This window comes from Xiphophorus maculatus, chromosome 15 (assembly GCF_002775205.1).
Source record: "Xiphophorus maculatus strain JP 163 A chromosome 15, X_maculatus-5.0-male, whole genome shotgun sequence".
In the NCBI taxonomy this organism is placed as follows: domain Eukaryota; kingdom Metazoa; phylum Chordata; class Actinopteri; order Cyprinodontiformes; family Poeciliidae; genus Xiphophorus; species Xiphophorus maculatus.
The window spans coordinates 22739231-22761847 of NC_036457.1; the positions used below are offsets into that span (position 1 = coordinate 22739231).

A 22617-nucleotide genomic window follows, 5' to 3' on the forward strand; every position below is an offset into this window, starting at 1 on the left:
AAAATGGGTTTAAATTTTCCCAAAATATTTTTTAATTATTCCTCAAGCTTATCTATACAAATATGACAAATAATGTTTTGGAAATATAAAGATGCTAGGGTGCAGGCTCCCATCCATCGATTTTCTAACACCTTTGTCCCTACTGGGGTCAGGAGGGGTGCTGGTGATTATCTCCAGCTAACATTCTGGGCGAGAGGCGAGGTACGCCCTGGACAGGTCACCAGTCTGTTGCAAGATATTATCTTAGTATTCCTTTAATTGTTTTAAACTATTATAATGTACTGAGTTCTGCTCCAGGACAAGGGATTTTAAAGACACCATCCACCTACTACAATGTTTAAGATAAAAAAATATTCAGCAAATACCAGGAAAACATACATTGTTGTGTTCACATGGCCCAGGTTAGTTTAGTCAGATGTTTGAAAAAATTATATTTTATGTATATTTTATTCCAATTTTGTGCTTTATCCATAGGACCTGTTTTGTCTCTCTTCTCAAGAATCACCTCCTTTAATGGGAGGTAGCGGAGTGCCCAGAGAGAACCCGGGCCGGGAATAGAACCCAGGACCTTCTTGCTGCAAGGCAAGAGTTCTACTTCAAAATGCCTAAAGTCTGTGTCGTGTACAGTTATTCCAACCATTCTAATACAGAGAAAGATAAACATTATTTCCGTGTTCCAAAGGTAGTTAATTTTAAAAAGCTTACCGAAAAAATCAAAATGGATCAAAAATCAACGGCTAAAAACAGGAGGTGCTGAAGCTAAAAGTTTGCAGCAACCATTTTCTAACAGGTAAGGAGGATCGCATTGTTTAAATTGTAATTTTCAGATATTTTATAGAACAGTCACTTAGAAAAAATATTGTTTTATTTTACTTGGTTGTCCCCAGAAACGTTTGAGTGCTAATGTTGTTAGCAGCTAGCTTAGTGCTGACACTGGCATTTTACTGTATATCTTACTTTACTGTTTTGTAGGTTGTCCAAGCGCTAGATAAAACTAGGCCCCTACTGTTAAACTGGGCTGTGGCTATTTCCCCACTCTATGGCCACAAACCATGTTTTTAATGTGGTTTCTGTTGGTCACTGCGAATGATTGACCTACTTTGTAGACATGCAGTATGACTCAACATTAACATACAACTCCAGCATGAATTTGGGTTTACAGAAATAATAAATTATTTACAAATAGATCAAAGCACATAGAAATAACATGGATTAGCTTGTTTGCATTAGCAATAGCATTGTTATCATAGACTAATTACCGGTACTTAAAATAGGACAACTCACTACTGCAGAAACAAATTGACAGCCATTTAATGCTTCATTTGATTCTAAATGGTTGACTAAATAATTGTGAGCTTCCAGGATTTTGAAAGCTTTCATCTGGTTCATCGTCTGCAGCACCAGATAGTTAGTTATGTTAATCCCCTCAACACTGAGTAAATCCTCAAGATTATTTTACCCAGACAATTTGTATCATATCCTAAATATACACATATTTTTTTGAGATACCTCGTCTGTTCCAGCCCATTTAGGCCATTCGCGTACTCGCTGGGATCCATGTTGCTCGGCTTTGAACCAGAGAAATCCACTTCCTGACCCCCATCGGAATTTCGCATGTTATCCAGATAACAGATCATTTGTCTGCAACCCAGCAATGGAGACAAGACCAGCTGTTAGAGTGCAGGGTGTCCTAACATTTTCCACAGCTAGAAAAATTATTTTTGTTTATGTGTTTGGTTTAATAAGTGAAGCAAGTTTGATATTCTAACTATATCTAAATCATGCTTTTTTTCCAGAAATAAATAAAAAGAAGAGAGGTTAATATGTGAATGTTACTTGTGAAAAAACTGAATAGAGTTTACTGATTTTTTTTTTCTCACATGAATGTGTTCATAACCCCAGAGAGCCACATGTAAATCAGATGCTTTGAATCAACGGATATTCAAAACGAGCTTTTCAAGTATTATTCTGAGTCAATCATTATTAATGCCTGCAGACATGAAGAAGATGAGTCAGACCACATCCAGAATGTTGACACGTCTCCATGAATGAGGGAATTAACTGAGAGCTCAGAAATATGTCGGCAGCCAAAGGATTTAGCATCGAGCTCAACCCCCCGCTTCTTTTCTGCAGACAAGAGCAAATCATTGAAATAATTCTCACTGAAGCTGTCTCAACCACTTGTTTTGCTTTTGAGGGGCAATCAGCCATAGTCTGCAGGTAATTTCTAAGCACAAGCAAATCCACTGGTTCCATTAGAAAACACTCTTTTTATGGCGAGGCATTACAGTAAATGAGGAAAAAAGGAGCTTTCTAATGGAAGGAGACGGGTGAATCTGCTGCCTCGTATGTTTCTGAAACACTAAAAGGAAGATGGATTAGTTTGCACTCCTGCTTATTTATTATCCAAATTATCATTCTGCAGATACTTTAACTGTGAAATTGCATAAAACTTGAGAATGTTCAGGGTTTTGAGTAAATACAAATCCAGAATCATGTTGGTTATCAAGGTAATAAGATGGGAACACGCCCAGCTGGCTCTGGCAGTCCTTCTGCTACTCTGAATTCTCTGAAGACCAAACCTCAAATATGGAAACCTAGGAATATTTACAGCAGCGTTAACAGGCTGTCACAGTTTATTCTAACTTTGATTGGAACAAATTTAATGTAAATACCATCTACTGATCTACCAACAGTGAGTGGCTTATCTTCTGTCTGAGACTATTTTCATGTTTTTTGTGTACTTGGAGAAGGTTTTGTTCATAACCTCCATAGACTGATTCCCTCCACAGCTTGTCTTTGCCTAGAAGTTCAGTCTTGACCTGAGGATCGGGTCTCTGCTTTTTTCAGGTGACGTAGTTAGATTGTGACCTCCAGGTTTTGCTGGAACAGTTCACAGCTGAAGCCTCCATGATGAAAGCCATCAGCTCCAAATCTGAGACTACGGTATGGTGGCATAAACCTGCCTTCTCCAGGTCAGGGAAGATGTCCTGACTCAGACGTTCGGTCATCCAGGAGGAACTCAGAGCCACTGATCTTTGTGGTGTTTCTGCTTTATGCATATATCTGAGACAAGCTATATCTGCGAACAAAGTAATGGATGCTAAAGCTGCTTCTCTTGGCCCACTGTGGAGTTCATTTTTGCTTCAAAAACCAATCTGATGAGACACTGGAAAAGGTAAATGTTGTGTTCAACATTTTGCTAAGCAGAGTTAGCCTTTTGGTGAAGCTATTCCAGGCTAAAATAGCATCTCAAAGCTAAACATGTTGCAGACGTCCCCAATGCTAACATCAGAGTCCACTGTCTACTTTTCTAAAGACGTTCTATAAATGATCAGGGCTGAAAGATGAAAACTGATTGGCTGGAATGACATTTTGCACCAATAAATATCTTTGTTGTTGAGTTCATATGTCTATTTATTCAATCATTTTATAATTAGCAGCAATATTTAAAAATGTTGCTTAATTTGTCAAATACTTTAATTAAAACGTGATTAACTAATTACAGACCCTGCGGTAACCACCACTAGTTATAATGCAGGCTCAGCTCTGGCAGGTCTACGGTTTTTAGTACAACAAAACTTAAAATTGGTTTATACATTTACTGCCTGCATGCAGTGTTATTCTGTGCACCTCACATTCAGCAGAATTGATTTCAGTTAGAAGCTTTAAGGGCTGTTATTATTATCAGTAACTTATTTTCTAAACTCTCTCTGGGATCTTGGGTCAGTTCTGACCATGACCATGGCTAAACCTGCAAACTTCCCATTCTGGATAAAGTGTTTTCTCTCATCAATGCTCCGTCTCAGCTTGCTTTCTCCCAAATAGAGTGCGGTTTTAATATGTTGACACTGACGTTGCTTTGTGGGAATGTGAACAGTCCTAAATAAAACACTCTGGTCCTTGATGCTGTTTCAGATTTAAAGATGTGCAGAGGGTTGATCCTGATCTCTCCTCCCTGTTAAATATAGTTTTGAGATTATCACATTTTAAAGATTGGAGGTGTTGTTGCTGTAGCAATAATGCCTTTTATTGTTAAGTGTGAAAGGCGGAGTGTTATAGCACCACCGTGTGGTCACATGGGGGAATTACATCAATACAGGTTGACCATTATCTCCAGTTGATCCTTTAATTCTGCATTTAGAAATATTATGTTGAAAATGGAATAAATAACTACCTTATGACGACTCATTAGTCCAACCATGTAAACCAAATATTTACATACACTGCATTCAAAATGTTCCATGGATATGAAGTCAGACGCTAAATACTAAAATAAGAAATCAGATATTACAACTTTGTTCCAGATCAAAAGTTTACATACTGTTGTTGCGCAACACCCCCCCCCTCCTTTCTGTCTCTACTGTCTCACTCTCTGCTTCCTCTTCTGAGAGGGGAGATGTGCTACCAGCTCTCCATCTAACGGGTTAATTGAGTTTCCTAAATCTGCCGGGATTTACCCTGTCCAGAACTGAAGTAAACTCTGTTTAAGCTGGTTTCGAGAAACGATTCACCTGATTTTTAACGGCCTACATCCAGGTGTCTCACCCTTCTTCCCTCTGTGAATTAGCCAGACTGAGCAGCCTACAGCCAACTAGTTTCACAGAGCACACCTGTTAACGGTCGCTCGTTCTCTTATTTTACAACTTGCATTTGTTATTGAACCAGGTAGGTTTTAGTGACTCGGGCGAGTCCCAAGGATGACGTTTTAAATTTGGGCTACCAGCAACTTAAAAACATTTTAAACTTTTTCCTCTCCAGAATCAAACATCACAGCTATTTTACAACCATCAAAGAACTTTAAGGTGACTCATTAACTGAATGTCCACAACATCTTTTAGATTTTCTTTATGCTAAATATTTTATTAGTAAGGCATTTTTGCAAGGGTCAGTACAGCTTAATTCAGTAGCAGAAATAATCAAATAAGTAAAATCAATCATCTAGTCTGTCTTTCCCTACTGCTGATACTAAGAACTAAAAAAAAGAGAACCTTTGAGAGAGACGGACGGAGTTTGGTGTTTCGAACCCCAGACCTGGCCTGATGATGAAGAAGGTGTTGCAGCAGGAGGAAGACGCCGATCGATGAAGGCAGGGATCTCTGTAGGTCTGATGAGCCTCCTCTCCGCATGGATGGTGAGGTCACACAGGACTTGGTGCTGGCAGGAAGGAAGGCACCAGTTCTTCTTCTTTGTCTTTGCCTTTGTCTTCATCTTTGTCTTTGGGGTCTGAACCCAGCCGATGAGAGAAGTGCGATTTGAAGCCACAGGTTGTGGGGCTGACGGGTTGGTCCCCATGGCCGGACAGTCTTCGGCTCCGTGGCCCCGGCTCTTCTTCAGCTGCAGAGTTCTTTGTCCATCTCGATCTTGGCTCGAAGCTGCCCGGAGGATCCAACGAAAGGTTCCTCTTTTGCACTCACCTTTTATAGGGTTTCTTTGGCTAGCACTGTTGCTGGGCTTGTTTCATTGGCTGACTGCTCAGATGATTTCATATCCATCACTGTCTTACAGACATTATGTCCTGATGTCTGTGCTAATGTCTCAGAGTTGCTCAACCTCCTATGTCCATTGCCTGCACAACCTTTCACCTACTCTCTAAATAAGGCGTTGATCATCTCTGCTCTCCTGTTAGTTCCTTGCCTTTCACCTTTCACCTTCTCTCTACCTCCAACATATCAGTGATGTTTAATTGCAGTTACACCTTTTACACCATTTCAAGTTCAATGTCAAAATCACATTTATATCACTTTTATTTTCTTTAGCTTCTCTGATTTTAGCATTCATTTATAATTTTATAACCATAACTTATATCACATTTATTTTCTTCAGCTTCTCTGATTTATCATTCATTTATGATTTTATAACCATAACTTATTAATTATCCTTATTATAATCCTAATGTGAGTTATTACAGATGTTTTTCTGAAAAGAAACCAAAAGAATAATACATGATTCTAATTATTTACTACTAAAGTTACAGTTACTTGTTTTCCTTGTAAGTGTTCCCACAAATATAAGTGTAAGTATTATTACAAGTAAACCAATATTAATATAAGTATTTTACTTTGAATCTTATCAAATTATCCAAAAATGTTTAGATTTCATTCTTTAAACTTTCATGATTTAAAATAAGGAATAGTCTCAGCTATTTTTTATAAATCTGCAGGCTGGAACTTACTTCCTCTTTTTCCAGGAAACCTGCTTTTCCTGTTTAATGACTCTTTCTGACTGACTATGATTTCTTATGATTAGATAGAAAAAAGTAGAATTAAAGCAAAGTTTGCATGAGACAAAAACAACACACACACAACCAGATTTATTTTATTGACACTTAAGTCTACTGTTGGGCCTAGATATCACTTGAGTGATTCATTTTAAAGATAACTTTATTTATTATTACTGTTAAACTAACTTTATTGACACCTAAGTCTACTGTTGGGCCTTGATGTCACTTGAGTGATTCATTTTAAAGATAACTTTATTTATTATTACTGTTAAACTAAAATCTCCAGCATGGGGAAGTGGGATGAGCTCGGATTTTCTTGACAATACACTAATGATTAAGCAATGTGGAAAGCCCAGATGATGAGGTCATGGCTTCTGATAATTTGACTCATAATATATGAATAGACAGGAGGAACCACTGTGGATGAAGGCAACACCTCAAACACCCAGCATTATGGGCAGATCAAACATGAGTCAATTTACACCAAATAAAAATAGGTCAGGTTCATCCTTCAGTTCACCTTAAAAATGTAGTCATAAGTCATATTTGTTGTGTATGATACACTAGGTCAAATAAAATAACGTTCAAGCAGATAACTGGAAGAAGCACATGGCAACGTTTTATTTTTGAACAGGGAAAACCTCTTCTTCTTCACAGGTTCAGCTCACCTCTCTTGTGCACAGCAAGAGCGCCACCTACGGTGAATTGTTATATTTCCTTTACCTTCAGATTTTACAACCAAACAGCCTCCAACACATATTAGCATAATCAGACCAAAAGTGTCTAACAATCTTAATCCAAAGGTTCAATTATTTCTTTGTCCGGAACACCACAATATTCAATCATCGTCAAAGATTTCTAATAGTCAGTGTTGCAACTAATCTGAGGAAGCCTCTAACTGAAATCATTGTACTACAGCCTTGTGACCGTCATGGTAACAGCTCAGTTTCCCAGCAGCAGAAATGATATTCCACAGAAACATGTCCTGGATGACATCATCAGTTCTTAACAGTTCTGATCATCTTTAAATCTGTCTGGTAAGAAAGATGTTGGAGCCAGAGATGTGATCCATTCATCCGTTATGATGGACGGATGAGACGGTTTGAACTTCTGCCTCTCAGCAGCTTCCTGTTCAACTCCTGAGATTTGGGATAATAGTTCAGGTATTATTTGAGCTTTCAAGAACTTAATCAGGTGTTTCCGTTTGTAAAAACAATGTCTTGTTGCCATGGTTACCCAAGATAACTGTCTCAGAAGCAAAATAAGTAAAAGTAAAAATTCTTCAGCTGGTCACTCCAGAATATTCAGTGGTTCTGAATCCACTGACATATTAACCATGTAATAGAACAGATTAGAGTCTGTGAGAAAATGAGTTAAAAAATTGTAATTAAAAAAACGTATTCATTTTTTTAGTTCCCTTCGTGCCCCAGTCATTTTCTCTCCAGCTTTCTGGAAATTGATTCTGATATTTGGCCAAATTATTGGTCCAATTCTATGAGACATTTGAATGCAGCGACTGATAAATGCCATTGTTCAACGATGACTTCAGATAAATCCACACCAACAAGCCAACCACGTCATCATAAATAACATTTGTTTTAATTACGTTGGGCATAAGGATAAGTTAAAAATCAGCTAAATTCTATAAACACTTTAGTGGTTAGAATATACAACCAACAGGAATTTCTTTAGAACAGTTAGAATAGTGGTAAAAGCGTCAGGCAGTGATGTTAAACAGGATCTACTTGTTCAGAGAAGAAACCAGGAATCCCGTCCTCCAACAGAGCAGCCAGAGCCTCGACACGACGAAGAGTCCAGTCTGAAACTCCTGAGTGTTTGACGAGTCATTATGATGCAGGGAGACGGTGTGAAAGCAGACAACTGGGAGCTTTAACAAAGCTGCCAGGGATGGAAATAATCTACAATTCTCAGATTCTCAGGAAAGCAACATGTTGACGTCTAGCTGACATAAACATTAAATATAAAATATCGTTTCGGTTGAAGTTAAAGCATATGTTAAAAGATCATGAAACAAAGACTTAAAACAAAGAGCTTTCAGGTGCTCATCCCAAGTGACCTCCGGCTTCAGTTCAGCAGGAGGACAGAATGAGAGGAATGGATGAAACCAGCAGGACCGGATGAGCGAGATGGATGGATAGTCGTTCTAAACGGCGCCTCTCCCAGTCGGGTGTGAATCAGGTTCAACAGATACACTGGCCACCCGAAAGTGCAGCGTCTCTGCTTGGTAATTAAATCCTTCAACTGAGCAGATTAGGAGGGATTTGACAGAATCGTTGCTGAATCAAGTGATTATGAATTAGTCTTTCTAGTCGTGCTTTTTTTAATCCTTCATTAAAAGTCAAACAAGTTTTGTTTTTTTGCTCTAATAGCGGTAGCTCTCATCGTAGGAGTTCATATCCATGTCAAAGTAATCCTCCAGCTGCCACTGCAGAGTCTCAAACGTGGGCCGGTCGAGTTCCTTCTCGTTCCAACAGTCCATCATGAGGAGATGCATTGGCTTCGGGCACCTGGGGGGGCAGGCCAGCCTGTTGCCTCTAGAAAGCCACTGGACCGCCTGAATGTTTGTCATGGCTGCAGAAAAATAATAAAAACCAACATGGAACATAAGTGCTGGCCTAACAGGACACTACTGCTGGTGGAATGGTTTGAAGTCTTTATAAAAGATGTCTGGATCTTACTTGGGTAAGGCATCTGGCCGAATGTCATGATCTCATACAGCAAGATCCCAAAGGACCAAACGTCTGATTTGATGGAGAACTTGTTGTTATGGATGGCCTCTGGAGCGGTCCACTTCACAGGAAACTTGCCCCCGTCCCTGGCCTCATACACACTCTCACTTTCTTTCTACAACAGAACACAAAAAAATAAAACAAACAATTAAAAAGCCCTTGAGATTTGTTCCTTTGCCAGAAGTATTGAACTTGTTTTTGTTTTTTTCCCCACCACCAAAATTGGGAAGAAATTACAAATACACAAAAACTAAGACCTGTTTCCAGGAGAATCTGACTTTAAACCTACCATAAAAACCCTGGCCAGGCCGAAGTCTGCCACTTTGCAGATGTTATTCTCTCCCACCAGGACGTTCCTGGCAGCGAGGTCTCTGTGGATGTAGTTCTGCTGCTCCAGGTAAGCCATGCCAGACGCGATCTGGGCTGCCATTTCAATTTGGTCCTGGATACGCAGATTGTTCCCCTTATCCTCTGTTGTCAAGGTAGAAATAAGTCAACAAAATCAGTAACAATAAGCCATTTCATGGATCAGCCTACTCAGTTGGTTTACTCATATTTATATATATAAAAAAAACTATGAACATGAACTTCAATGCACTAAGTAGGCATTTCAACGTGTCTGATGAATATTTTCTCAGAGCCAAATGGACCCGACATTCCAGAGAGGCTCAGTGCCACCTGATGAAACTGTTCAGGTTTGTCTTCATTTCAGAGAAAACTTGGAAAGAGTTGACTCAGGCTTTCAACCTGCTCTTCCATCTCAGGAATCTCCCACATGCCTCAACAGTAACATTGTTTCAAAGCAGGTTGGAAGATTAAAGTTAAAGGAACTTTTATCATCTTACAGCTTCAGTGCTGCTTGTTGTGAAACAATTAATAATATTTCACTGATAAGCTGCATATAAATAATGACTTGAGCAGTTTGTATTTTAGATTTTTATCTATCTGATCAAAAGTAAAAATGCAAAATCGACATTTGAAGCCCTTAAGTTCATCTAGTTGTGTAACTTGCATGTCTAGGAGTGCAGAAAAGTTTAATTTGGTCTCTCAGTGCTGAGTAGATAACTTTGTATTTAGTTTTGGTTATATTTTTCAATCCGTTCAGTTTTCTCTATATCCCCACTATGTTTTGTTTTTTTTCTTTAACTATTTGGTCACTGTATTTGCTGCAGAACTGCTAAACAAGGTTATTGACTTCCAGCCAATCAATATCACAAATCTGCCATTTTTATTTCTCACAGCAATTTAGTAATCCAAATTAGCTAACATTAGCTGCCATCAAACTACAAAATTAGTTGGACCGGGTGGTGTGGAACATGGAGGGATGGTTTGCATTTAAAGAGACGGCAACACAACCAGTTGCTCTCAGTGATCCCTGTGGAGCTGGAAGTGTTGCAGTTCCACTTTGCATAGATACACTTAAATGATTTAAATGTGAAAAGGATTTAAAAGAATGATTTATCCATTTTAAGGGAGCAACTTTCAACACTGTGCATTAAAAAACCAGTCTGAATGTTAATCTCATTTATTAAACATATAGAGCAGCTGTCTGTGTGATTTTATAACACCTGTTGGTCGTGTCATTTCCTGCATTTCCATTGACCATGTATTTGTGCACTTTGACATCAAAAATTAATTTGCCTAATAAAATCATTTAAATAAAAAAACTAGTTTTCTGAGAAAATGTTTTGGTGATATGGGTTTTCATCTGACGAGTCCCATGATCAACAACTCTATGTTACTACTGCCAAAAACGACAAAGAAGACAACATTAAGTTGATGAATGATAATGGTGTGTCATGGTTTTTTAATAATGTTTTTAAAAATCACACATGAACAAACATGTGATTTTAATTGTGTTTGATATTTAATGAAATTAACTGCAATTGAGAAATTATGTTTTTTTCAACATTAGCGGAATATAAATGTTTTGTGCACATTTGTAATGGAGAAGCAGCTGTGAACAGCTCACTGTCAGGTAACTGGCAGCTGAGAAAAGCACTCCCAGCATTTTATAACAACCTGAAGCCCTGTAGATGCCGACTCCTTCTCATAATTGAAGTGGAAACTGTGGCTGACTTACTTCGAAGGTACTCCAGCAGGCTGCCGTGCTTCATCAGCTCGGTGATGATGTAGATGGGCTCCTCCATGGTACACACAGCATAGAGCTGGATCAGCTTGGGGTGCCGGAGTCTCTTCATGAGCTGAGCCTCTGCCAGGAAATCTTCAGGGTCCATCGTACCTGAGAGACACAAGCTCTGGGTTTTTGGGTCTTTTCGTTTGGTCATGGGACAGTGATGCAGCGCAGGACTTGGAAGAGCGCAGGACTTGGAAGCATTTAACAGAAGTTGAGAAGCAGTGTCAGCAGTAAGGTCTCAGTGTTGTATATAACACATCTAATATCAGTAAATATTGGTTATTGGCCACAACATCAATAATAAATGTGGATATTGAAATTGGCCAAAATGTTCCTTATGCATGTGTCCCTACTTTGTACAATTACAGAATAGTGAAAAAAATCACCAGGTTTGAGGGTCTTAACAGCGACTTCCGTGGTTTCATTCCACATCCCCTTGTAGACTTCTCCAAACTGGCCGGCGCCCAGCTTGTCCATCAGTTTGATAGAGTTGCGAGGAATCTCCCACTGATCCACCGTGTTGTAGGAGAGACCGTAGGTCTGTGGAGCCTCCATCTGCACCGACAGGACAGTTAGTAATGACAAACTAAACATCAGGGATGAGTGTCTACGCTCCTCCATGCTGTAGTTTACCTTCCTGCATGGCTCGCCCAGAAGCACACACAGCCCATCACTCTGTCTGGAGTAATACTCCACCAATTCCTTCAGCGTTGGGAAGGATTTGGTCTTTGACACGTAGTAGTGGCCATTATCCAGTTTCTGGAGCTTGTAATGTTTCACTCTCCCTTGGTGCAAAACTAAAAAAAAGAATACGAAATCACTTTAATCACCTCCAAAAGAGAAACTAAGTTATACTAAACGTAATCAGTCCCCTACCAGCCACACTGCATGTTTGAACCTAAAGCACACCACAGCATATATGTGACGGAGCAATAATAAAAGACAGGTAACTTAAATCAAAAACGGTCTCAATGTTGTAAAACAAATGCAAAAATTGTGAATCAAATTTGGAAGCAAAGCACATTTAAGGTCCAGTTAAAGTATACCATCTTAGAACTGATTTGGAGCTCAAATATTTTTCCTTGAATGTTGTTCCATCATGGTTGCTATGGTAAAAAAAAAAAAGAAGCAAAGAATACATAGCCACTCAAAATTTAAATATTACAGTGAAACCCAGAAATGAAACACTAATTAATTACACAGAGATAAATGTTTGAAAGCTCCATTAATTAAGATTTTTTTCACCTACAGAGAATCATGACATTTAAAATCAGAATATATGTAAAAATATATATACTGTATATATTCCTCACCTACTTAAAGGATGTTATTTTTAAAAAGTACTTTTAATCTGACGAGACTCATTGGGGTTCTGTAAAGGCGGTTCTATAAAGTATTGACCCAGGGATGCTGAATAATAAAAATGCACACCTTCTATCATTTTCCTTCTACTTCACAGTTATGTGATACTTTACATTGGTCTAACATGTAATATCCAAATAAAACAAAGTTCAAGTGGTAGAAATACCATATTAGTGTTTTCACAAATCAAATAAAAGTTTCGCAAATCCAAAACTAGGTTTTAAATATTTGTTTAATGTAGAATAAATTAGTCAACATTGAAGTTTTTTAAAGTAGAGCACACTAAAGATGCTCAAAGTGGAATCACCTTTTTGTTATTTGCTGAATGGAAACTGCAATTGGAAGCCAACTTCAGTAAAATATCACAGCTCCTACAAATTTGCCAGCGCTGGCCACTCAGTTACTGGTGCTGGCCGATCATTAATCAGATCAGTAATCGGCTTTGGAATGGATGTAACCCTCTGCAATAAGGAAGTAGCCACCACTGGGTTAGCTGTAGTCTTAATTTTGGCACCAATACTGGACCACAACATCCTGTCAGAATGCTGCTTGATTCACACTGCTGACAGTAGCTCATACAGTGAGCAACACTGATGGTGATTGTGGAGACCAATGGGTTGCTGGTTCAATGCTCAGACGTCTCTGTCGTTGTGTCCAGAGGGCCTGGTGGCAGCGGTCACTTCTGTCAGCTGACTTGTTATCCAGTAGGTTGCCACCATCAGCGTGTGAATGTAGTGCAGGATGTTTACCATTTAAAATGGACATTTACCACTTAATGTGGCCTTATATAGTTCTAAAATAAATTAATAAAATAAAATAAATAAATTGTCTGAATCAGCATTAGAGAGAAGTCAGTCAACATAGCATTCTGGTTATTCTTCTGTATGAAGTACAAAAGATACCAGGTTACATGGAAAACCCAAATGCTGGACTCTTCTTCTATGGTTCTGTGCATGTGTGACAACAATCAATAAATTAATAAATAAAATAAACAAATGGTTAGAAAAAAGGAAATGTTATTTGCTTACCTGAGAGGGAGTACTCTCCTTTTAGACTTTCAGAGTTTCTAACGAGGAATGCTCCTTCCAGGTTCCCTTCAGCCTGCAGCAACTTCTCTGCATCCAGTCGCTTGGTGTCTGGGAAATACCATCTGGAAGCATCACAATTAGAAGCATAGTTATTTTTAGGAAACCCTTTTTCCAATTTTAACTTAATTTTAAATTCTTCTATTTATCTTTATTAAATGTGTTATTTCATCCAGATCTTAAAAGTGGGATTTGTGTAATTCCATAGTTATAAATCTGAGCCAACAAAGCACATCTCCCTGAAGGCTCCATTCTCAGGCCACTTTTATTCAACATGATCCAACTGGCTACAAAATAAAGTGTACACACATTTATTTCCTTTAAGTATGCTGCATTGTCAGTGTCAGTAAAAACTTTTGAGCCGAGTGGAGATGCGTTTCTGACAAGGACAAGGTGCTCATGTGATGAAGATTTGTATCCAATATCGAGCATCATTGTGACCTCTGACATTTCCATATTTTACACTGTACTTTAAATATGGTAGATAAGAGTTTTATAGATGCAATAAATTACAGCAGCTGCTGCTGTCATGGTTACAGCTCCTGAGGTGACAGCAGTAATCCTGACGATGAAGCAGATTGTGAGAGCTTTGATTGACGGGACTTTGAGACCAGCTGCAGGAAGTTGTAGTATATTTCTGATTTCTGCTTCTCTTAAGGCTCAACAGTGACGTCATGTAGTTTGAACTGTAATCCGATACAAGTATTTATTTCAAATAAGTGATTTGAAGTCACATGTCTTTATTGCAACAGCGATCTGTTGAAATATTTTGAAAAACAAACATGATTAATGATTTCTGAAAACATTTTCTACCGTGAGACTCAGACAGTTTGTTCAGAAAGTCTGTTCTGTGATAAACGATCTCAGAACAGGTCACCACTACCCTGATAAGGTGTTATGCAAAAGATATTTTTTTAATAAATGATAGTTTAAGAACGAAGATAAACAGCTTCAATAAGAATCATTTATGCCTGATTTATGTTGCTGTTGAAGTGAGTCATTCTCTGCTGCTTCCTGGTTCTGTTTGCAGCGTAACGTTGTGATGATCGTCTAATGGACTCTCACTGGTCCTGGTTCTACATACAGTCCAGAGCTGTAGGTATAAACTATAGAGCCTCAGATCTTTAGAGACCAGCTAACCCAGTAAGCAGACAACATTTAACTGTTCAGTCCTTAAACAGTTAGCCAGTCAGGACTGCAAACATGACTCCTTACTGCAGCTCATCCGTAAAGTTCAGACACATTTCAATCTTGTGTTTTAATTCATCTATATTTATATTTTTATGCAATGGTTTACATTTTTAAATGAGATTTTTGTTGTCCTAAGCTCTGGCCATAAACAGGGCTCTGTGAATAAACTTCCCCTTTCTGAAGCAGGATGAAGAGACAACATTCTTACTTTGTCACCAACCAGTAGATCTGGATTCCTGAGTCAAACATCCTGCATGAAATGTACAGACCGAGTTGGAAAAAAATGTCCAACAGAGGCAACAACATTCAGCTTCCTCCCATCTGATGAATAAGACCTCTTTAAGCTACAGGAAGAATTACAGCATTTTTAAAATCAGTTATGACATACTTCTTGAAACAATCTCAAGACTCCTATCTTTCTGGCTTTGACCAGCTGCCTGTGAACTGAGTCAGCAGCAGAGAAATAATCCAGCAGAAGCTATTAAAAAAAAATAAAGGTTTGCACCGATGAATCACGCAAACAGGATAAATGTGTATTTTAAGTTTGGTGTATCTGTTGCAGCTTTCAGAGACAAATCAAAGGCTGCTGAGCCTCCTGACATCAACCCTACATAAACTGTTTAAAGGGACTCGATTCCTTTGATCCTTCTTCTACAAACCAAGAAGCAGCTAAGTTCACTTCAGGCATAAAAATACATCAGTCCTGTGTGTCTGTCTACAGCCTGGATACCACCTGACAGCAGAGAGAGTCCATGAGGATTAAGTATTGAAAATAGACAGAGGGATCTTTTTTCCCCTCAAGCAAGCCTGAGGCAACAGTAGAGAGAAATAACGCTCCTGATAGGAAGAACCAGGAAGGAGACATCTCCTCTGACAGCTGGGCGGTTGGAATTAAGGTCGTTTAGATAAAACAAGCTTTTTCAGTGAAGTGCTCTTTAAAATTGCCTTTTCACTTTATAAACATTAACTATGTTGGCGAATATTAACCACGTCTAAGATTTCTGTTTCTCCAGAACAGCCACAGATTACACACCATGTTCTGTTCATCAGTGGAAAACTAAATCTGAAAACCGGTCCATATCAGTGAACATGCAGAAAACAAACAAAAAAAATATCACACTAATCAATGGGACTAATTTACAGGTGATTGTAGTAGCAGAATAGAACAAGAACATGCATTAGGTTCTGATGAAACATCTGGAACTTGTCCTCTAGTGATAATCTGATGATCTTTGCTTCAGTAACAGTGAGAACTTTGCTGCAAACATGTTGGTGAAAAAATTTACATCAATCCTTCATATAGAGGCGAATTTCAAAGAATTTGAAATCATTGAAAAAAAGTTCAACAACTTGATTATTTTACATTCAAAAAGTGAAACTCCTTAAGATTCATGACACAATGTGACATGAACTATGTTGTGAGATCATAAAGTTGTTAGTTATGGTGATTATGGTTTACAGCTGACAAAAAATATATATATATATTTTCTTCTAATTCAGTAAAATATTTTAATACGTAAATCCTGAGTAATGGTCATGTTAGAGACTGTGGAGCCCTCCAGGAGAAGCAGACTGCTAAAGAAGCTGGTGTTTCATTGATTTTGGACTGAAACATTGTGATGGAAGATTGAGTGGAAGGAAAAATGGTGAAAGAAAAACATGTAAAATCTAGAAAGATAACTGCTGCCTTCAGAGGAATGTAAAAACAAAGTCCATTCAGGAGTTCAGAGCAGATCCACACACCAGACTGACCTGAGGGTTGAGCTCCTCTGTGTTTGGACAGTTATTCCCTCTGGCTTTGGATGCTGTGCAGCTGAAAGGGTTGTGGCTTTTACTTTTGGACAGTAGTGATGCTGTCCAAAAGTAATGGACATTTTTTTAATTAGCATAAAATGCTAATCAGCGTTTTTGAGATCCTGATTAGCCTCTCAAAAAATATTTGCATCGACAACATCCAATGTAATAAATAAAGGTGTCACTACGATGTTTTGGTTGACAAACTAATCTCAGCTTATTTAGATGATGGCTGATGTCCAACTTCAAATAAAAACTTGCAACATGAACTATGCTACTGTACATACAGTATAGTGGTGTGATGATGCATTCACTGGACCCCATTGAACACCCAGGCTGCAGCAGCCGGCCTGCTGCTCCTACAGCTGCATGTCCAAACCTTTAACCTGATAAATTAGCACAAGCCTCCCAGGAACAAAATGAACTGATCAGAGTATCGGTGTGGTTGGAGATTTCATCACCACAGTAGGTAAGGCATAACTTTCTGCCTGACTGAAGAGCAGAAAGGCTGACTAGTCCTTAGCATTCCATGAGTCAGTGCTAAACAGCACAATGGTTGCATACCTCATTGTCTCTTAGTCATGGAACACTTTTTTCCAGCCTGTAAATCAGGTTTGGTGCTGAGCAAAGCTATGGCCTGGTTTGAATAAATAAACTGATTTTATTCTTGTGAAGACGTCAGGATAAACCAGCTGACAGTTGGGCAACAAACAAGCTGGACCGACCTGCTGGTCAGTGTAACCCTCGTCTTTGTTGGACTTCCAGTCATCTTTCTGACTGCAGCTTTCTCACTCTGCAGTCAGATTCTTATCACACAGCTTCACACAAATAGCCTTTGAACTGAAACCTGAATTAAACATCATCTACAGTAAATTACAGTTGTTCTCAAGCCAAGTTGTGAACTGTTGGTAACTGAAGAGTGCAATGTCCAGGAAAGTGGTTTTAAGGCGCTGTTGTTCTTGCGTGTTTGACTCTTGGTATGAACAGATAACCGGGAAATCAAAACTTCCTGGTTTGGGATAATGATCAACTCTGTTCAAGGCAAACCGGAGTCAAACATCTGAACCACAGAAAGAAAAGAGACATGTGGCCCACAATCACATTTTATAGGCTTATACTGGTGTTGCATGACAGAAATAAAATTTACAGTCATTTTCCACAATATATGGCATAAATGAAAATCACTGATTTCTACTTAATATATTGAGAATTCATATTTTAGAACTATTACCACTTCCTACTTCCTGTATCCTGTCCTTAATTAACAGTTACACAAAGCTTTTAACACTGTTTGAATGTCACCATAATTCCTGAGTCATTTTAATACTGAAAATTACTTCATGATTTATTGTTAACAGTGAAGTTAGACTATACCTTAAAAACAACAACCTAAAACTAAACCTTTTTCTACATATTTTATTAGTTAGAATGAAGGCTATACAGTAGCTCATGGGCAGTTCTAGAGTAGAGCTGGTTCTGATGTGTAGAACAGGACCAGTTCTACACATCAGAACTGTAGACCTGCTCCTGTTCTGAAGAGAAAACACCAACATCTCTTTCTTATGGTAATGTGTGCTGACACAGAAACTGTAGCTGATTCCTTAGAAAACTTTCATTTTTTACCTTCACATATTTACTTCAACAGTGAATTAATAATTAAGGCGTTTCTCTTTTAGATTCAGTTCAGCTGAGGCAGGATCACAGTTTTCTTCTACCTGTTAGCTCTGGGCTCTGGAGCCACACGCATCTCTCTGACTCTGAGGCTCATCTAATGTATTAAATGATGCAGTATTGCCCTGTTTTACACTTTTTTCCCCCCCTTCTTGGTATTGCGCTGAGGCTTTTGCATTTGTTGACCCTTCTGGGCCACCGTAAGTCTAAAAACAACTTAACAGAGGAGAGTTTAATATTTAGCATGGCCTTATGAATCAAAAGGTGATGTGCTGGTCACAGCTAAACCAGCATTCGACCAGCTAATGAACCATTAGAGCCAGCTCTGATCTGGGAACCTACTGATTGTTTTTTATGTGCATAAAGTAAAAAGTCTCATCTTATTAAGATTATGCTTTTAATTTTAACACCAAGCCCATAATAACACTACATTTTCAATAATAACTTTCTAATTATTTATGTGGGTCGGGACTTTAACGAGTTAATTTTGAATACATAATTGCGTAGATTCTAAATGTATTAGAAATTTTAACGCAATTAATTCCCTTTTTTGTTTCTGGCCCTGTTTGGCTCTTGGTATGAACAGATAACCAGGAAATCAAAACTTCCCGGTTTGATCCACAAACAACAGCATGATTAAAGGAACCAACTGGAGGTTCCTGAAACACCTGAGAGCTGGATGGATAGAACAGCACTTTTCACCAATATTACAGTTGTTTTAAATAGCATTTAAATAAATGTTTTTGTTGTTGCGCACATGTCTATTCATCAAATAATTCATCTGCAAAAAGCATTTTTGAATTGAGAACGTTGCTTAATTTGTCAATATATGCTTTGTGATTAAAAGCTGATGGTGATTCATTACAAACTGCAATAATTTTCTTTTATTATTATTTAAAATGTCTCTGGCACATGATCAAAACTGAAACCAAACGACTAAAGCCAGTCAAATGGTTTACACTTTGCTCATATGTTTTCTCAGTTTTTCATTTAGCACACATCACCAACTGTTAAATTTAACCTAATCATATCCTGTAATTCATCTACAGTTTATGGGTGTCACTATCGGTCTTTGAAATATTCCCTGATAATATACATTTTAAAATTTTCACATGTACTGAAGGCTTCTGTCTATTCAATCAGAATGGGAGCGACTGGAAGTGGGCCCCTAAATAAAGTTTTGCTCAGGGCCTGGTACAACTTTCAGCAGGCCGTGGAAAACACAAAGTCCTTTGATATTCCAGGAAGTATAATCTCCTTCCACGTATCTAAGAATCTGGGCTGAAATACAGATTGTTCCATATCCTGGTAGTTGCTGCAACTCCACAATAAAATAAAAACATCTATTGGAGATGAAGGAAGATGGTTAGAATCTCAGTTCAATAAACCCATATAGTGACTTTCCTGTTTCTCTGCTGTATATATAAACTAATATAATGACATCATTTACATTAGCTTTGAAGTTCCAGGTTTTAGGGGTGAGGGACAACAAGCTAGGCTTCTTCTCACTCTTTTTTTAATATCCCAGCTGGTTTCTTTGGTTATAGAATATAATATTTATTCCCAAGGTCATAGGGACAAGCTACTCATTCAGGTGTTAAATATTAATTAGTAGGAGATATCACATTTATAACAGATAGGTGGCTGGCCTTGCGGATCAGTCTGTCCAGTCTATATTTCTATGGTTACTGTGCTTCCTTCGGTTTTATTTGACATTGTGATGCGTATTATTTTGTAATAAGTGGGAAGCTAGGTGTCATTTATATTTTCGAAATAGATAATTAAAAATAAAAACGTAACAAAACATATTTTGATAAAGTATAAAATATAGATTAAAATGTGACCATGTGTGTTTTCAGGTCCGCTTCCTGACAGCGCCCTCTGGTGTTACAATAGATTATCGTCACATTATTTGGTAGAACACCTGATCTCAGGAGGTTCGTTAAATCTCACCACCAGTTCAGAAACTCAGAAGTAACCAGTGAGGAGCCATGACTCCTTACTGTACAGAGAGGACACTCACGGTTCAGCATCAATGCTCTCCACAGGGGCCACGTAGTTGGCCGGGATGTATCCCCGTTTGTCGATTGAGATCCCGGTCACGGCTCTGGCGATCCACCACTCCCCGGCGCTGGTGTCCAGGACCTCCAGGAGGTCCCCGGTGTTAAAGGTCAGGTCGTTGTCGGTACGAGCGGCGTAATCAAACAGGGCGATGTAGCGCTCCGACTTTGGAGGTGAAGGTAAAGGTCTGTTTTCAGGGGGATCTTCGGGACCCCTGGTCATTGGGTTCCTCAAAACTGTGATCGTTTTGTTCTGGTCAGGTTTCTCCTCCTGCTCCTTCTTGCAGGAGTTACAGCAGCAACAGCAGCACGAAACAACTCTGTCCCAGAACGAAGAGGTCTTCTCCTGGGTCCCCATGATGCTTTCTGCTCTTCAGTCACAGCCTCTGACTTTGTTAAAGCTCTCCTGCTGCCCTCATTATGCCATAAAACACAGCGATATTAATAACGCCACTGCGAGACAGCGGCGATCTTTGACCGCAGCGGAACAAACAGGTCTGAGTGGAGCGACTGCAGCTGAAGATGTGAAGCTTCCTGGTTGTTGAGCTGCTCCTAGGTTCAGGTGGAGGAAATCACCTCCACCTGCTGAGGAATGAGGAGTGGCCCCTGTCACGCTGACGTCACGGCCCCAGCATGTCACTGAGGAAAACACAGGAGGTTCAACAACCTGCTAAACCTGTCAGCCTGCTAAAAATAAAACTGGCAACCATCCATTTATTTGAAGCCGTTTTGTCTGTGGCCTTATTAAACATTGACGTCATGTCTGATTATTAAAACTATTCCAGGTTTCATTTGATTCTTAATAAACTGGGTCATATTCAAGTATTCTGAACTTCTTAGTTTCATTAGTTTTCCACAAGGCTGATTCTGATGTGTTGAATAAAGCCAATTGTATTTCTACTTTCTTCTTGTTGTCTTGCTTTGTACTACAAGATATTTCCACCACTGTGCTGCTTCTCATGTCAGCCTAGCAGCAGGAAGTTCCAGGTACGTCACTAAAGGAACTCCTGGTGCTGTATGAAGGTCCAGTTGGTCACCGTCGCTTTGGACTGGGCTCTTTCTGCATACAGTTTGCTTTTTCAGATTTCAAATATGCTTTGTCGCATCTATGATGTGCAAAAAAATTACATAAGTGTCCGTCCATTCATCCATCAGCTGCAGTAATGTTCTACATCAGACATTAAGAACCAGACATGAACACTAACTGATGACCCAATGCAACACTTACTGTGGGGTTTTTCCTTAACACTTTCATGTGCTGTTTTTAAATAACTGCCAGGAAGCTATGAGGAAAAACCTATTTTGAAATCTCCTGGATCTAGAAAGAAAACCCTAAATTACACATTTGCTCATGATATTCAAATATAGCACAATATGAGGGCAATTCCTGAAATGGCAGCATTTTAGTTTGAACATCACTTTATGGTGGACAGAGTTGGGGGAATTAATGTGAAACTCTGATCCAGTAGTATATTTAGCTTTATACAAACCAATCAGATATCTATTGTTCTTGACATAGATCAAGAACAATAATTCAGTTTTTAGTCACACCATTGAAACCAGTGACCCAGCACTGGGAACCTTCTAGGTCCCTGATGTCATGCCTTCGCCTGAGAACTGGTTTAGATCTGTGGAATGCAGTTTGGTTTCTTGGTAATCATTTTGTTCTTTAGAGGTTTGTTGGTCACAGATTGTATTCAGGTTTTCAACAGAGTCCCTGTGGACATATTCTGTTTAAATCACAAAAGATGTCACAGCCGAGTCCCGTTCCAGGAAATCATTTCCCTCATCTGCCATCTTCCAGAGGAACTGAGACGAGGATCCAGTTTGGTTCTTTACATGTTTGTAAAGAAACCTTGACCCAAAAGGAGAAATGCTTTATTTCTCCACCCAACTCCTGCCTACGGTCAGTGAGATATGGAACATGTTAGAAATAATAAGACAAGCAGCTAAGATGTACTTCTCTGAAACTGAAATCAGATTCAGTGACAAACACAAAACTTGGACTGGACTTTGATCATATTGCTGATAAGTGACAGACATAAACTGAACAATTCAGGATCTGTTTATAGCACAGTTAAAGTGAACAGAACTCTGGTCCATTTCTGTCAGGAATAGAATAGAATAGAATAGAATAGAATAGAATAGAATAGAATAGAATAGAATAGAATGGCTTTATTGAGCCCCCAAAATAAATTGCTTATTTGTTGACAAGCTGCTCCATCCAAGGTGCTAAATATTAGTAAATAAAGATCAAAAATTAATTTAAAAAAAAATTAGATATACATTCACTCAGTAACATTTACTTAAGCAACGTTTTGGAAAGATTGGACTTTTAGTTGTA

General features: G+C 38.7%; 1 protein-coding gene across 1 annotated transcript; it reads right to left on the reverse strand.

Moving 5' to 3' along the window:
* Positions 1-6817: 6817 nt before the first annotated feature.
* Positions 6818-20950, reverse strand: LOC102221324 (tyrosine-protein kinase SRK2). Its single transcript, XM_023348245.1, has 8 exons — positions 20237-20950; positions 13501-13622; positions 11744-11907; positions 11497-11665; positions 11057-11215; positions 9263-9444; positions 8923-9088; positions 6818-8815 (listed from the first exon to the last, which is right to left on the reverse strand). The coding sequence occupies exons 1-8, from the start codon at positions 20629-20631 to the stop codon at positions 8607-8609; spliced, it is 1566 nt and encodes a 521-aa protein (XP_023204013.1). The 5' UTR covers positions 20632-20950; the 3' UTR covers positions 6818-8606.
* Positions 20951-22617: the final 1667 nt, after the last annotated feature.

Excerpts from the sequence above, each read along its gene's own strand:
- LOC102221324 (XM_023348245.1), bottom strand. The coding sequence starts at position 20,631 with ATGGGGACCCAGGAGAAGACCTCTTCGTTCTGGGACAGAGTTGTTTCG. Across the intron at positions 13,623-20,236 it reads GAGAGCATTGATGCTGAACC|ATGGTATTTCCCAGACACCA; the intron begins GTGAGTGTCCTC and ends TGATGCTTCCAG. Across the intron at positions 11,216-11,496 it reads TGTTAAGACCCTCAAACCTG|GTACGATGGACCCTGAAGAT; the intron begins GTGATTTTTTTC and ends TGTGTCTCTCAG.